The 14,456-nt window shown below is 43.2% G+C and overlaps 1 protein-coding gene across 2 annotated transcripts in view; it reads right to left on the reverse strand.

Annotated features, from left to right (window-relative positions):
- The window catches only part of Kcnk10 (potassium two pore domain channel subfamily K member 10), a 132,076-nt gene that overhangs the window by 64,693 nt on the left and 52,927 nt on the right, over window positions 1–14,456 (reverse strand). For both annotated transcript variants that reach the window (XM_021201643.2, XM_021201640.2), the window contains exon 2: window positions 9,943–10,277. In XM_021201643.2, the coding sequence (XP_021057302.1) occupies window positions 9,943–10,277 (335 nt within the window). The remainder of the gene's footprint in view (window positions 1–9,942; window positions 10,278–14,456) is intronic.

The raw sequence follows: 14,456 nt of genomic DNA on the forward strand, positions 1-14,456 counted from the left end.
TCCTCCGGTAGTACTATGTCCAGTTTTCTGAGGAACCGCCAGATTGATTTCCAGAGTGGTTGTACAAGCTTGCAATCCCACCAGCAATGGAGGAGTGTACCCATTTCTCCACAACCTCGCCAGCATCTGCTGTCACCTGAATTTTTAATCTTAGCCATTCTGACTGGTGTGAGATGGAAAGAATTCTCAACTGAGGAATATCGAATGGTTGAGAAACACCTGAAAAAATGTTCAACATCCTTAGCCATCAGGGAAATGTAGAATACTTTTAAAAGTAACACTAGTAGCCAGCATTTGCAATATGCTAGACTTATCGGTTCTCACCAAAACCCTGGATCACAGGTGGAGCTATTCTCAATAAGGATATTCTCAAATGAGATAACAAAAAAACAGAAGTGATTTGTTCAGGCTTATAGTAATTAATAAGAGGCAGACTGAAGATGGCTTAAAGCCTGTGTTAGCCTTCTCCACTCTTCTGCTCTTTCACTGTCCACAATGACACAGACGATTCAGAACTTACATGACTGCCCCCATTTTAAAGGAGTCTAAAGGCAGTCTTCACTTGCTCAGTGGTCATCCTGAACCCACATGGTTTTCATCTCTTCTCCCCATTTCCATTAAGTGAAAATAAATGTTCTCAACACAGACTGAAAAGCTATTCTTAATGGTAGTACTTGTCCCCCCAACCCCACCCCACCCTACCCTGGCTTTTAAACAGAACACACAGGCCTAGTTCTAACACCTGTGTTCAGACACAAAGCCATATTGTTATAGAAGCTGGCTAACAACCAATCATTGCTGTCTATACTAGACTCATGGGTATGTGACCCCCATCTCAGGGGTCCTGAAAGTCGAATTTAAGACTCTCTCCATGAATGGGAGTCTGCATGCTTCCTAGTCTTTTGAACCAATCATATTGGACATCAGCCAAGCCAAGCCTGTCTCAACTCAGGAATAGAGCATTGTGGATATATATATATATATATATATATATATATATATATATATATATGCAAGGTTTCTGAAGCCACATGGTCTTGTCTGCAACTCAGTTCTGCCTTTGACCAAAGCCTGAGCCAGTCTCTATCCCCCGGTTGCTTACCTCTGAGGAGGGTCATGGAGAGTAGACTCCCACAGCTGTAGAGCAGCAAGCACTCTGCCTACGGGAGCTGATCGTATGGTCTGTCCCTGCAAAAGGCTCTTAAAGGGCGGGCAGTGTTCGCCTCACACTCTCACTTCATACATTTTTCTAGAATTGCTAAAGCCTAACATGGTACCAGCTTCATGCCAAGTAGTCAAATTTTAGTTATCAAATGAATAGCATGGGTTAGAAATAAGAACTGTACAAACCACCATCAAAAATCCATTATTTCACAATATATACAGCAACTCTTTAAACAAAGCCAACATGGGCACATTTGGGTAGAAGTGCAGACTCACTAGCATTTATTTCTGGGTTCCAGCACTGTTTCTCTGAGAATGTTAGGGTTTTGTTTTTCAAGTACTGAATCCTTGTTTGCTAATTCATTTCCCAAGACCTTGCCAATTTCCATTAGCTCTTTAATGTCTGGCTTAAAAACTTGAGATCTTTTTCCCAAAACATTGACAGAGCCCACACCCCTGGAAGGAGAAGGAATAATAATAACGAAGTGGAAGCCTGCAGAGGCAGGCCACGGGCTGCAGGCCTGATCTTGCACATGCTGAACAATCTTCTGCGTGACTGAGTTGCTGACGAAAGGCCAACCCCTCTCACTGCCAATCACCAGCCAGGAAGAATGATGTCACCCCTCAGAGCTGTGTCCCTGGGCACTAAGAACCCAAATGTTACTGTCAGAGTTCACCTGCTGACAAGACTGATGGATGAAAACAGCCTAGGGGTGGGGGTGGGGGGACTCTGGAATCACAGCCTGATGTATGAATATCTCAGAAGCCATGTGTATGGTAGTTTGAAAATGATGGCCCCTGTAGGCTCATAGCGAGTGGCATTATTAGAATGTATGGCCTAGTTGGAGTTGCTGTGGCCTTATTGGAGGTAATGTGTAATTGGGGGCTGGGGGGGGAGTTAAGGTTTTAGATGCTCAAGCCAGGCCCAGTATCACTCTCTCTTCCTGCTGCCTGAGAGGCTCCTTCTCCAGCACCGTGTCTGCTGCATGCCACCGTGCTTCCTGCCATGATGATAGTGAGCTAAACCACTAACTGTAAGGCAGCCCTGATTGAATGCTTTCTTATAAGAGTTGCCGTGGTCATAGTGTCTCTTCACAGCTATAGAAATCCTTAATGAAGACATCATGCTTTCCTTACTATGTTTCCTAAACACGTTGAGACACAGGGAACAGCAGAGACCAAGGGACTCTGTTCACTCACAGCCAGGACAGAAACATCATTCGGAGAAGCAGTGTTCACAACTAGGCCAGAAATGAAGGACTTGGACCTAGCAACCAAAGAAATTTCTGGAGCCAGGGATTCAAACTTAGTAGCAAAATGTTTGCCTAGTCTGTTCAAGTCCTCAAATAAAATACCTAGTACAACAAAAATATATAAAATTTTAAGAGAAGAGTTTTTTGGCCAGGCATGGGAGCACAAGTTATAGTTATAGTCCCTGCCTTGGGAGATGAAGGGTCTTGGTTTCCTTGCTCATCCTCGTTTTACTTACAAATACTTGCATGATAATATCCATGTCTTGCCTCTGCCTTTATCCATAAATAGAACTTGTTTAAAGCCAGAACACTTTGAAAGAGGTGAATAATAGTCAAGAGGTCCCACAGAAGCACAGAACGGGCATGGTAGGTCATCTTACTTATAAACCCCAAATGTGCAAAGACCTCACATGTCTGATTCACCACCCAGTCCCCAGGACGCACAATGACCTCACGTATCTCTGATTCACCATCCAATCCCCAGGATCATGTCTGGCACACAGTGGACCATCAACACAGTCACTAAATGGATGAGTCAGTGAGTGGCTAAGGTGTTAGCAGAAAAAAAAATGGCAACCCCCTACAGCCTAAAAAATGATCAAGGACCATGCAATTACCCCACATTTGATGCTGAAGGGAAGGCTGTGTCACCTCTACCTCATCCTACCCTCAGAATAGCAGCTACAGTCATCCGGATCAAAGTGTCCACAGCCTAGAATCCGGTTCCCTCATGCAGTTCCCCACATCATAAAGTCAATGCTCTTCGACTAAAGCATAGTGGGATTAAGCTCAAGAATCATAATTAATATCAGCGATCAACAGGACAGCCCCATATCCTTGTCATAGACACTGTGGTCAGGAAGGTTACAGAACCATGAGGGAGGAAGGAGACCCTTGCACATGTCCAACGGCAAGCACCGAGTCTCACAAAGCAGCCATTCGTGTGTGGGAAATTCCCCATAGTGAGGAGATATTTCTCTTGATCATTTACATATATCACTGGCCCGTTGTGTCCTGCTGAAGCAGGGACCTAATTAAAAGAGCATGACTCTAATGTTTAAAGGGCAGGATTTAAGTCTCCATTGAGTCTCTTCTCATCCTGCCGCTACAGAGGTACAAGAATGTTAGTTACCCTTTGTAAAATAGAACTGTGAAGATGGTCACCTATATGGGCATGGAAAGAGCCATGTGAAGTCCAGATATTACTGTAAAATAGATAGATAGATAGATAGATAGATAGATAGATAGATAGATAGATAGATAGATAGATAGATAGATAGATAGATAGATAGATAGATAGATAGATAGATAGATAGATAGATCTTACAGTAATAGTACACACACACACACACACACACACACACACACACACACGGGCGGATAAGAAAAAGAAATCATAAAGTAAAATCCAGTAAGAAAGTTCCGGTTTGCCTAGAGTATCACTGGCCCAGACATGGAGGCCATGACAAGAAACATCAGGATAAAAATAGACCCTATCACATACTCCATCACAGTCTGGACCAGGCCCAGATTGGACAAATGGAGATTATGGGATTCTTCAGATAGAAAGACTGCCACAAATAGAAGGTATCAATGTTAAGGTCAAGGGAGTTCTAAGAATTTATACAACATATTTTAGGCAGCAGTGAAGTGTGTCCAAAAAAGTTGGCTTTCAGGCAGTTAGGTAGCCTGCTTATCTTTATTCTGTTAGTGAGACCAAGCTACCTCCAGAAATTCTTTCTTTTTTTTAAACTTATTTTATTAGATATTTTTTCATTTACATTTCAAATGCTATCCTGAATGTCCCTATACCATCCCCCACCCTGTTCTCCTGCCCACCCACTCCCACTTCTTGGCCCTGGCCTTCCCCTGTATGGGTATATAAAGTTTGCAAGACCAAGGGGCATCTCTTCCCAACGATGGCTGACTAAGCCATCTTCTGCTACATATGCAGCTAGAGACATGGGGGTACTGATTAGTTCATATTGTTGTTTCACCTATAGGGTCAGAGACCCCTTCAGTTTCTTGGGTAATGAGGGCAGAATAAACCCTTGTGACATCCGGGCACAAGGTGGGCACCTTATGTAACAAGCACCCTTCTCCAATGAAAGACTTCCCCTTAGGAGTGCTTACATACCAGAAGAAAGAGCTTCCAAGTGACCACATGAGATCCACTGAGGACATTCAAAGCCACAAAAGACACAACAACACAAACCCTGACAAACAACGGAAACAAATCATCGTCCCCACAGCTGAAGCGCCTTTCCTTCCCCTGTCAGTCACTGCGGCCTCCTCAAGATTTTATGCTTCCTGGATTGCAGAAGACGGGTGTTTTATGGTTTTCACCTAGATTAGTCAGTGCATACATGTCTGGTGCAGTTGCACTGGGAACAGGAAGATAAGCCATTATGACACCCGAGAGCATCGGGCGTAAAGACATTCTCGGGACAATGTGACTATCATATCACGTCTATGGAAGCTCAAGTTCAAAAATACATTTAAGTTACCTCACTCCACAGCAAAAGAAACACATGAGCAGAGTTACCTTTGTTCATTTCATTCAGTCCTTGCAAGTCACACTGGAGAAGCAAGACCGACCATTGGTCAGGTCAGGGACAGCTGTTTCTGAGTGACAATAGCATTCAGGTTCTCTACCAGGCATTTATCACATTCGGTGTTCTCTGGAATCCCTGTGAAGACCGACTACTCCCTTGACAATGAGGAGGAGTCTGAGGTTCAGTGGGTAAAAGGGCATATCTACCCATTCTAACCCTCCTACACTACACATGATGTTCTAAGCTCTCCCTACTGGTCTTCCAACTTTTCATTTCTCTCACTCATCTTGTTCTTTGGGATAAGATTGGTTTTCCTAGCTACCGTGTCATTGCTTCCTATAGTATAAAATCCAAACTCCTAGGCAAATCAGAGAGGAGCCAATCCAGATCACCCCATTTTCCCTAACTCGTCTCCCCTCGCCTCTTCCCATCCACTTCAGTTCAAACAGCTGCCCACTATGACGCTCTCTCAAACCACTGAGATGCTCTTCAGTGTCTAACCTACAGCCTACCTATTGAACCTCCCTATTGGTGGAAGGCATGAGATAATGCCAGAAAACTGCCTGGCAACAAACCCTGCATCTCTCACTTACTACCCAGGCAACACTGAGCATAGAACTCTACACCCACCCCTGTTTCCTCATCTATATGGGAGCACCAAAGATAGCCTTTCTGGGATGATAGTTGTGGGGATGAGGGGAGATAAACACCCATAAATCATGCCTAGATATATGATTCCCTAGCCACTTTCGGAACATTTTTCAAATAGCTCCTATCCAGAGAATCCAAATTATTGATTACATACTTCTTCCTTTATGGTTTTGCAATGTATTTGTCATTAAACTAGACTATCCCTGATGAGGAATTATCAAGGTATTTAGTGGTCAGTGGTCTTCCCGGCCTCTATCCACTAGTCCCTCTGCTGTGTGGTAACCAAAAATGTCACCACATACAGTTAAATGTTACCACAGAGGCATCCCCCTCCTCCATGCCTCCTTCGAGAAACACTGCTTTAGCTTAAGGATACAGCCCAGTGCTGGAGCATTTCTCTGCCGTGTGGTGGATCCTGGGTTCAATCTATCAATTCCAATACTGCCCCATAAATGAACAACTAACTGCTTGATGTTCCAAGAGAGAAACACGGATGCACCTGTGACTAGCCACCTCTGATCACTCACTGCACCACAGTCTAAACTCTGCCTGATGGATTTTTTTGCTTTTAGCCTTCTATCACTCAAAGGGCAGATTTTATAGTTTGCTGACAATAAAAATTGGAGCACAGGGAGGCTAGGGAGTCACTCAAGTCGTGTCTTAGTCTCATCCTGTCTAACTCCAGCACCTAACTCATAACCTGTTTGCAGAGGAGTTTTGTAGCAATTCCAAGACCGAGTGTATAGATGGATGGGTGAGTTGATGGATTGAAGGATGAGCCATCTTCTCCATCACAGCTGATGGTTTCTGCCTCCAGAGGACAGTCTCTCGGGGGTCCCATGCTACCGAGGTGATTCAATTTATCAGAAAATCCAAGCCCAACTTTGGTTCTTCCAAGCTATCTGGGCATTTTTGTCAGAATGGTGCTGTTTTGAGAATTCTATATTTGATCTCAGTAATTCATACCACACCTTCCATCTTTGTTTCATGACAGTTTCATGCACTCTGACCAGGAAATCTAATTTTCTCTCCACTGGTCACTCCTTCCGGACTATAGTGAGATGCAATAATATTGTTTTGCCAACAGATCACAATTCACAGAAAACCCTTCCTAAAGGAAAGCCACTTTTAAATAGGACACTTGTTAGAAGCCCTGTCTCCAGTGCTGTGCGAAGACAGTGTACAGCTCTCCACAAGCGTGGATGCTCGCATGCACAGGAAGCATCAATACTTGAAGGACAAACACAGTTACCTGATACTTGGTCGGCACCTACATAGTGATTTAAACTACTTAACATGTATCCTGATAAAGATTGCACATAGACATGAGAATAAACACCTAAGTCATAGTACACAGATATCAGAAAACATCCAGGTCTAAGTAATACTTAGTGAGTGCAGAGAGAAGAAACAGAAAATACTTTCTGTTAGATGCAAGGCACTCCAGTAGGTTTTTTTTCCTTCTAAATGATGGGAAGATTGGTACAGGCAGGTATTTGATGGAGAGAATCAAGTTCACCATAGAACAACTGTGGGTTCAATGGGTGAGGCAGATTAATACCTGTGACTTTGAGTCCCAGATGACTCTGACACTTTAGAGCTTAGGAAGTTACTTGGTCTCTTTTAGAATGTGTGTCTTCATTTAACAAGTGAGAATAATAACAGAATATTGTGCTTCATCGCCATGAAAAGTACCTGAGGGAGTTACTGTAAAAGAAAAAAATGTTATTTTGGCCACAGTGTGGGGGTTTTCAGCCATGGTTGCATGGTCCCACGACTGGGGGCATGTTCTAAGGCAGAACAGCACAAGAAGAGCCATGTGGTGGAGCAAAGCTTCTCATCTTATGGTTGCTAGGTAACTGGAAGGCAAGACATCAAGAGCTCACCAAGACAAGCAGGTCTCACTCAACCTGCTCCCTCCGACTAGTTTTCACCACCTCCCAATAATGCCATCAAGGTATGAATCCTCAATGGATCCAGCCCCTGATGAGATCAGGTCCTCACTGTGAAAAGAAGCTCTCCAGGCATCAACCACACCTTCAGTGGACTTCAGTAGACACTGGTACAAAGCCAGAAATAATTTGGAAGCTGGTGGAATGGCTCAGTAGGTAGGGGTATTTGTAGTCAAATCCGATGATCTGATTTCAATTCCCAGAACAATATGTGAAGGAGAAAACTGACCCTTGTGGCCTGACCTATGATGGCCACAAGTGCACTGGAGCACACACAACCACCACCATGGATGGCACACACGTTAAGTAAGTAATGTAAAATAATTTTGAATGTTTCCCTCATAAAGAATGATAAATATTTAAGAAGATAAATGCATTTACCCAGATTTAAACATTCTGAAAAATATTGTTGGGTAACCTGAATACAGTTTTATAGACCAATTAAAGTAAATAAATATAAAAAGCAAGCAAAATAAAACTGAGTAAGTTCTGTAAAGACACAGGCTAACGGCATCACGAAATGAGGGCCCACATGTTCTTCCACACTTCATTTGTGCCTCTGAGTCCTTTCATGAAGTAGAGGGTCAAAGCCTGGGCAATAAAACAATACTTATTGGCCAGAGTCTGAATAAGCTCCGCTATCTTGAGATATCAGCAATGTTTCAGATGTGCTTTGATATTTCCCAAAGTATTTAGCTATGAGGAAGTAATCAGACACAAAGCAACATATAGACCATGAACAAACACAGCAAGCCATGTTCCCTTTCTTCATGGTTTCACTGTCTAAAGAAGAAACTTAGCATGGCTTATCTTGAGTCTAAATTTTAGACTCAAGACAGCTCATCTTTCAGGCTATGACATTCACTGCAGTTAAATATAAAGTCCTCACCACATACCACAGCATGTGTAAATATAATTATACTTTTACTTAAAAAGTATTTCACAGTTATTTCTCTCATTTTATCTGGTATAGATGGTCTCAGATTCTACATTAATTTGTACAACGTGATTCTAACACAGATTTGGTAGCTTTTTTTTTTCTTCACAAAAGGCAGAGTAAAAAGTCAAAGACATCCAAAGAAATGAATTATTATAAAAAGAGTAGCATCAAGCACTGCCCTTGTACTTTAAAGTTTTATTTTTTAGTAAAAACTGAAGAAAAGCAATATGAGATCATATTTATTCACAAAGAAGGGAGCTTGATTTTCAACTTATTTAAGAAGGGAGTCACACTGTCAAGATAAGAAGTTAAAGGCTGGTTACCCCGAGGATGGCAAATCCTATATAGCACCAGAACTCCCTTGCCCTATCTGTATCACTGGAAATAAATGAATAGGCTAGCCCAGCTTTGTGAACACGATGCAATCCTGAGATGTGTCATCTATTAGAATTCTAAGCCCTGGACCCCAGAGCCCGTGGGAATTATGCAAGCCATCTTTTTTAACCCTCTCCTTCCAAACCTTAGAAACTCAGAAACACAGGGGTAGAGGACTCATCCTTGTGTCTGTGAGTAACACTGCTTCCTGCTCAGTCTTTCTAGCTCAAGAGGCCGCCTGAGGAGGAGCCCTAACTTCAACTTCTGAAGCATCTCCTCTCCTTCACTTCTGAGGTAGGAGTCCTACAGCAGGCTCTCAACCACTTCCCTCTCCTTCTCCAGCCTACTCCTTTGCTATCCCCGTCCACCTGTGGCAAGCCCACCCCTTCCTCTGGTTGCATCCCATGTTCTCTACCTCCATGTTCTTGTGGCTCTTTCTTCCACTGATAATCAGAGAATATAAAGGCCTTAATACAGTGTCTGGCGTGTGGTTTTAGAAATAACTAGTCTGGTGACTACTGTTACTGTGATATTTATTATTTCTCCCCCATAAATGCACTCAGCAACTCTCTTGAGGATCCACAAATACCTTCTTCATCTACATATTTGCAGACTGTTTCTCTCTTTCACGTATTCCTTGACTCCGAACTGTTTAATACATCCATGCTTATTCACACATCTCCCTTCCTTTGTTTTAGGGGCCACCCTGCTGTCCCAGCTCTCTCCTAGAGACCTCAGACCAGAGTTAATCAACATGCATTTGGTGTTCTCGAATCTGAAAACTCTAAAATCCATTTTGCCTGCTGCCACGTCTGTCCACCAGATCTGAAAACACGGGATACATTGTGCAGCCTAGTTGCAGTTCATGGTCCCTCTTCTCCCACATTGGCATACCCCTCAATTGCTGGCTTCTGTGAAGTATCATACATGTGACGTTTCCAGAAAAGACTTCCCTGATCACCAAAGACAAAACTCAATGACCCACAACAGCAACATCCACCCCATCATCTCCCCTCAAAGGCTGCTGCATGCTAGACAGACTCCCAGCTCACCTGAATCAGCGTCTCTAGTTCCTGGGGGCTCACGCAGATGTGATCTCTCAAGAATTCTGCCTTCTCCAAGGCGATTGTGTTCTTCTGACTGCTCTCAAAGGGCTGTTCCAAGGCCCGGAAGACAAGGCCACCAGTGACGAGGTAGACCACAACCACCACGAAGATGGCAACCACTGTTTTCCACTTCATAACTGTTTGCAGGCCTCCCTGGGAGGCCCCTTCCATCCTGGCTACCACCGTGGCTCGGGAGGAAATGGAGAGTCGAGGAACAGGAGGATGCCCGTTAGTGGCACTCTTGGGCTGGCACACTGGAGGGGCTGCTGCAGGCACGGCCACTGAGGAAGCAGGTGGAGGAGAGGAGAGAAGAGAGGAGAATTCATTTATTAAAAACAAAACACCAAACTCATCAGAAACAAAGAACAGATGTCTTCCTTCAGCCACCTTTCCAAATGTGAGAAGGCAGAGCTGGTTCACCAAGCCTGCAGCTGGGGGAGTTTATTAGTGGTTAAGTCTCTGATTTTTGTTGTTGTTGTTGTTTTAATGAGTTCTTAAAAGGGAGCATCAGGAGTCCTAATTCTACAGGAAAGAGTATCAGTTGAGTTTAAAACACTTATATTTTCCTACAAGGATCCAAACTGTAAAGCTATCCATATTTATTTATACCTCATCTTTTCCCTCAGCTCCCATGTTCAAACAGGTACAAACCATCATTTTTGAAAAAAACAAGCTTATCATTCCCACCAAAGAAAAAGAAACACAAGAAGGATACACAGCTATTCTGTCCCAGAACAGAAATGGACATTAAAAACCCATCTTGGAAACTGGGGAGAGGTGCAGCAGCCCACATCTATGACCAGAACACTGGGGCGTGGAGACAAGATGCCAGGGGTAACAAAAAAAGGGAAATTGTTGAGGTTTGATTTTTTTGATATGTATCGTGATGATAATAATTGTGAACACCAAAGCCTGGGTGTTCACAGGACTAGAGTCTGCAAGTACCCAAGTATAACTATGTAACAAGTACCCAAATATAACTATGTAACTATGTAACAAGTACCCAAGTATAACTATGTGACTATGTAACAAGTACCCAAGTATAACTATGTAACAAGTACCCAAGTATAACTATGTAACTATGTAACAAGTACCCAAGTATAACTATGTAACCTTGCCCCGCAAATTATCCCTGATTGGTGAAGACAAGAGAGAGGATAGGATCCACCTTGAGGGTTGGAGGGATCACGAGGAGGGAGAAGGTGGAGAGATGAAAAGGAGCCATGGGTTAAGAGTCAAGAAAGCATGGTCATGAGGGCTGGTCAATTGGAGCTAAGGGCAGCCCAGATAAAACATAGTAAGTAATTTGTTCTAATAAAGGCTTATTGTAAATATAAAGGCTGTGTACATCTTTTATAAGAGAACTAAATGGTCAAAGACAGGGTAGAAACCCCAGATTAGGGTTAAATTTTTCTACAACACTGTCTCCAAAACATAAGGTGGAGAACGGTAGGAAATACTTGACACTGACCTCTGACCTGCATACCCACACATGAGCACACAGGCACTGGCACACATATACACACATACACAGAGGCACACATACCCACATGCAAACAGATCCACATGCAAACAGATTCACATACAAACACATCCATACACTCCCCCCACACACACACACACACCACAGATAGGCGATACAAAACTAGAAGCCTGTCACAAAATGAAGCAAAGAAGCTGGTCCCTTGCTGAGGAAGAAGAGTCAAAGGTCAGACACGGTAGAGAGGCTTGGGACATCAGGAGAGAGGTGCCTATAATTGGAGAAGGAAGCAAGAGTGATGGCTTATGTCAATTAGCCCTCTTGCCTGAAAAAAATAATAAGGATAAAATAGATCCCAAGTGTATTGCCTAATAGAAAATGCAATGACTTTGGTGTAACCACTCCTGAGCTATTAGCAACTGAATTTTTTTTTCCCTCTGATTGTCATCCAATAAGAAGCCACTGGAAATGAATTTTCCCCTGGTGCTCAGAACACAGAATTCGTTAAGATTCCCTAGTTTTCTATAAAGGCAATTTCATTACCTTAGAAATAAACACATTAAGCTGGCAGTTTGTCTGCCAGAGCAGGAGGTAGGAGGTAGTGCCATGTACTACAGATATCTGCTTTGTGCAGCATTGAGCAACCAAGGCACTTGGCTCCATTCTTGCCTTTATTATCCTGATGCTCATTATGCCCCTGCTTGGGCAGGACCCTGGCTGTGGTGTAAATACAGTCTTAGCACACACATGCAGCAAATCATACTGCCCCAGAGAGGCTAGGCTGCTCCATCTCTGTACTGGGGCTGTCAAGCAGATTTTGTCACGTCATTCTTCCTTGAAAATAGGCCTGATCTTGACTACACCTGGCTAGAGGGCTGGCACTTAGAAAAAAATCTGTCTATGAATATGTGTTTTTAATAGGCCCGAGAAATCAGTTTTTCTCTTTGAAATCAGAATGACCATCCATCTTTTACTCTATATTACTGTTCAGCATTCATTCAATAATAAATTCTTCTTCGACTTAATGTGCATACAAAATTCTGTATGGTCTCCAAACAGTCTATAAATTAGAATCATTCAATCCTATTAGGCGTTATGTTCTTTGATATCCCTCTAAAGACATTAAACTCTCAGTTGCCTTTGTAGACATTGAGGGGAGTTTTTATTTTTTTCTAGGACAGCTTTTTTTTTTAACACTGCCGGACCTTCTCGTTCATTCTGCCTCTGCATCCATGGCTACCAGACTCATCTGGCCACCATTGTGTCTTGTCTAGACCAACCTAGCACCCTCCCAAGTCACTTTTCCACTTCTACCCGGTTCTGGCTCATTAATCTCAAGTTAAATCTTACCTTTGGAAGCATCTCTTCCCATCCCCAGGGTTGACAGGAAAAAAAAATAGCCTCCAAAGATACCCACAGCTTAGCTCTAGCACCTGTCCAAACATTATCTTCCATAGCAAGATGTGATTAAAGATCCAAGGGTGAGGAGGTTATCCAAGACTGTGGCTGTCATCACAAGACCATGTGATAGATACAGGTGGAGATAAAGGCAAAGGCAGAGCCGAGAATCGTGTAACTATGGGTCGAGCAATATGGTCACACTAGAAAATGGTTTTCCCCCTAAGCCTCCATAAGAAACCAGTTAATTATAGATTGCTGTTTGAGGCCACTGTGTTTGTGATCGTTCACTAGCAGCCCCAAGAAATAAATATCACCCACCTCACTTCTACGTCCCCAGGGACGGCACACAGTAAGCAGTCACCTGGTGATGACTGGATAAGGCAGTATGGATGGAAGGATGGAGAATCAGCACAGTGTGATCACACACACAATGCAGACAAGCACTGTCAGTCTAAAAACAATCACCATGCACCAATATGGAGAAGCATGCCTGCTCTTACCTCCACACAGTAGCCCAGAATCTACAATCCCACATCCACATGGTTCTCAGCCCAAAGCTACCTCCTCTGTGACATCTTTCTGGGCTCTTCTGTGCAGATTCACCAGCCTATCTCCACAGCCTGTCTCTCCTCCAGCCTATTTGCTTTTGGGATCAGAGAAGATCATCATTCTTTATTCTTATTTAGACAGGGTCTCATTGTATAGCCCAGGTTAGATTTAGCCTTGAAGATCTCCTATCTATGTCTCCAGAATGCTGGGATTAGGGGTGTGTGCCATGACTCAGCAGAAAGCCCATCTTCGGTTCTTGGTACAGCACCAAAGGAAGGTTGTTTGTTTCCTATTGTCATTGTCATTGTTATTAGAGATTATTTTAATTGCTACTACACAACCACAACCTCAGAGTTATCACTACAATAAGTATTAACATTAATTACCTCAACAATAAGCATTTGGTTAACATTGAATGAACCTAAGAGACTACATTATGTACCTCCTCCCTCCTAAGACAGTTGACCAGGTTCTCTGCTTCCAGAGTTCAATAAATTGCTATGCGCCAACATAGTGTCCTATCTCTCCCAGACTGAACGCTGGGACATCAAGCCATACCTTGGATCATTCCATTTACTTTGTGTCCTTGGTTCTTGTTCATTTATGGTAGCTAACACCCAGATACCAAGCCCTAAAATTTGAACAATGCTGACTAAGGGAGGCCTACTCTTGGCCACTGTGAGCACTTTCCCCAAGAACAACAGGATCATTTGTAGTGCCCTAACCCTGAACATCATACATTCCACCTCTTCTTAGTTTCATCCTAGGGAGGGGCCCCTCTAGTCCTTTCAATCTCCCAATAAAGCTCTGAAGCTGCCAAGAGTAGTCACTGCACCCTACTCCAAAAAACTGGGGTTCAGTCTCTGGATAGTCCATCCTTTCATCTTAGCTCTAAATTTTGTCTCTGTACTTATATCCTTTCATGGGTATTTTGTTCCTTATTCTAAGGAGGAACGAAGTATCTACACAATGGTCTTCCTTCAACCACCAAACCCAGATACTAATGCTCATGCCAGCAAGATTCTGCTGA

This window comes from Mus pahari, chromosome 7, assembly GCF_900095145.1.
Source record: "Mus pahari chromosome 7, PAHARI_EIJ_v1.1, whole genome shotgun sequence".
Lineage (NCBI taxonomy): Eukaryota > Metazoa > Chordata > Mammalia > Rodentia > Muridae > Mus > Mus pahari.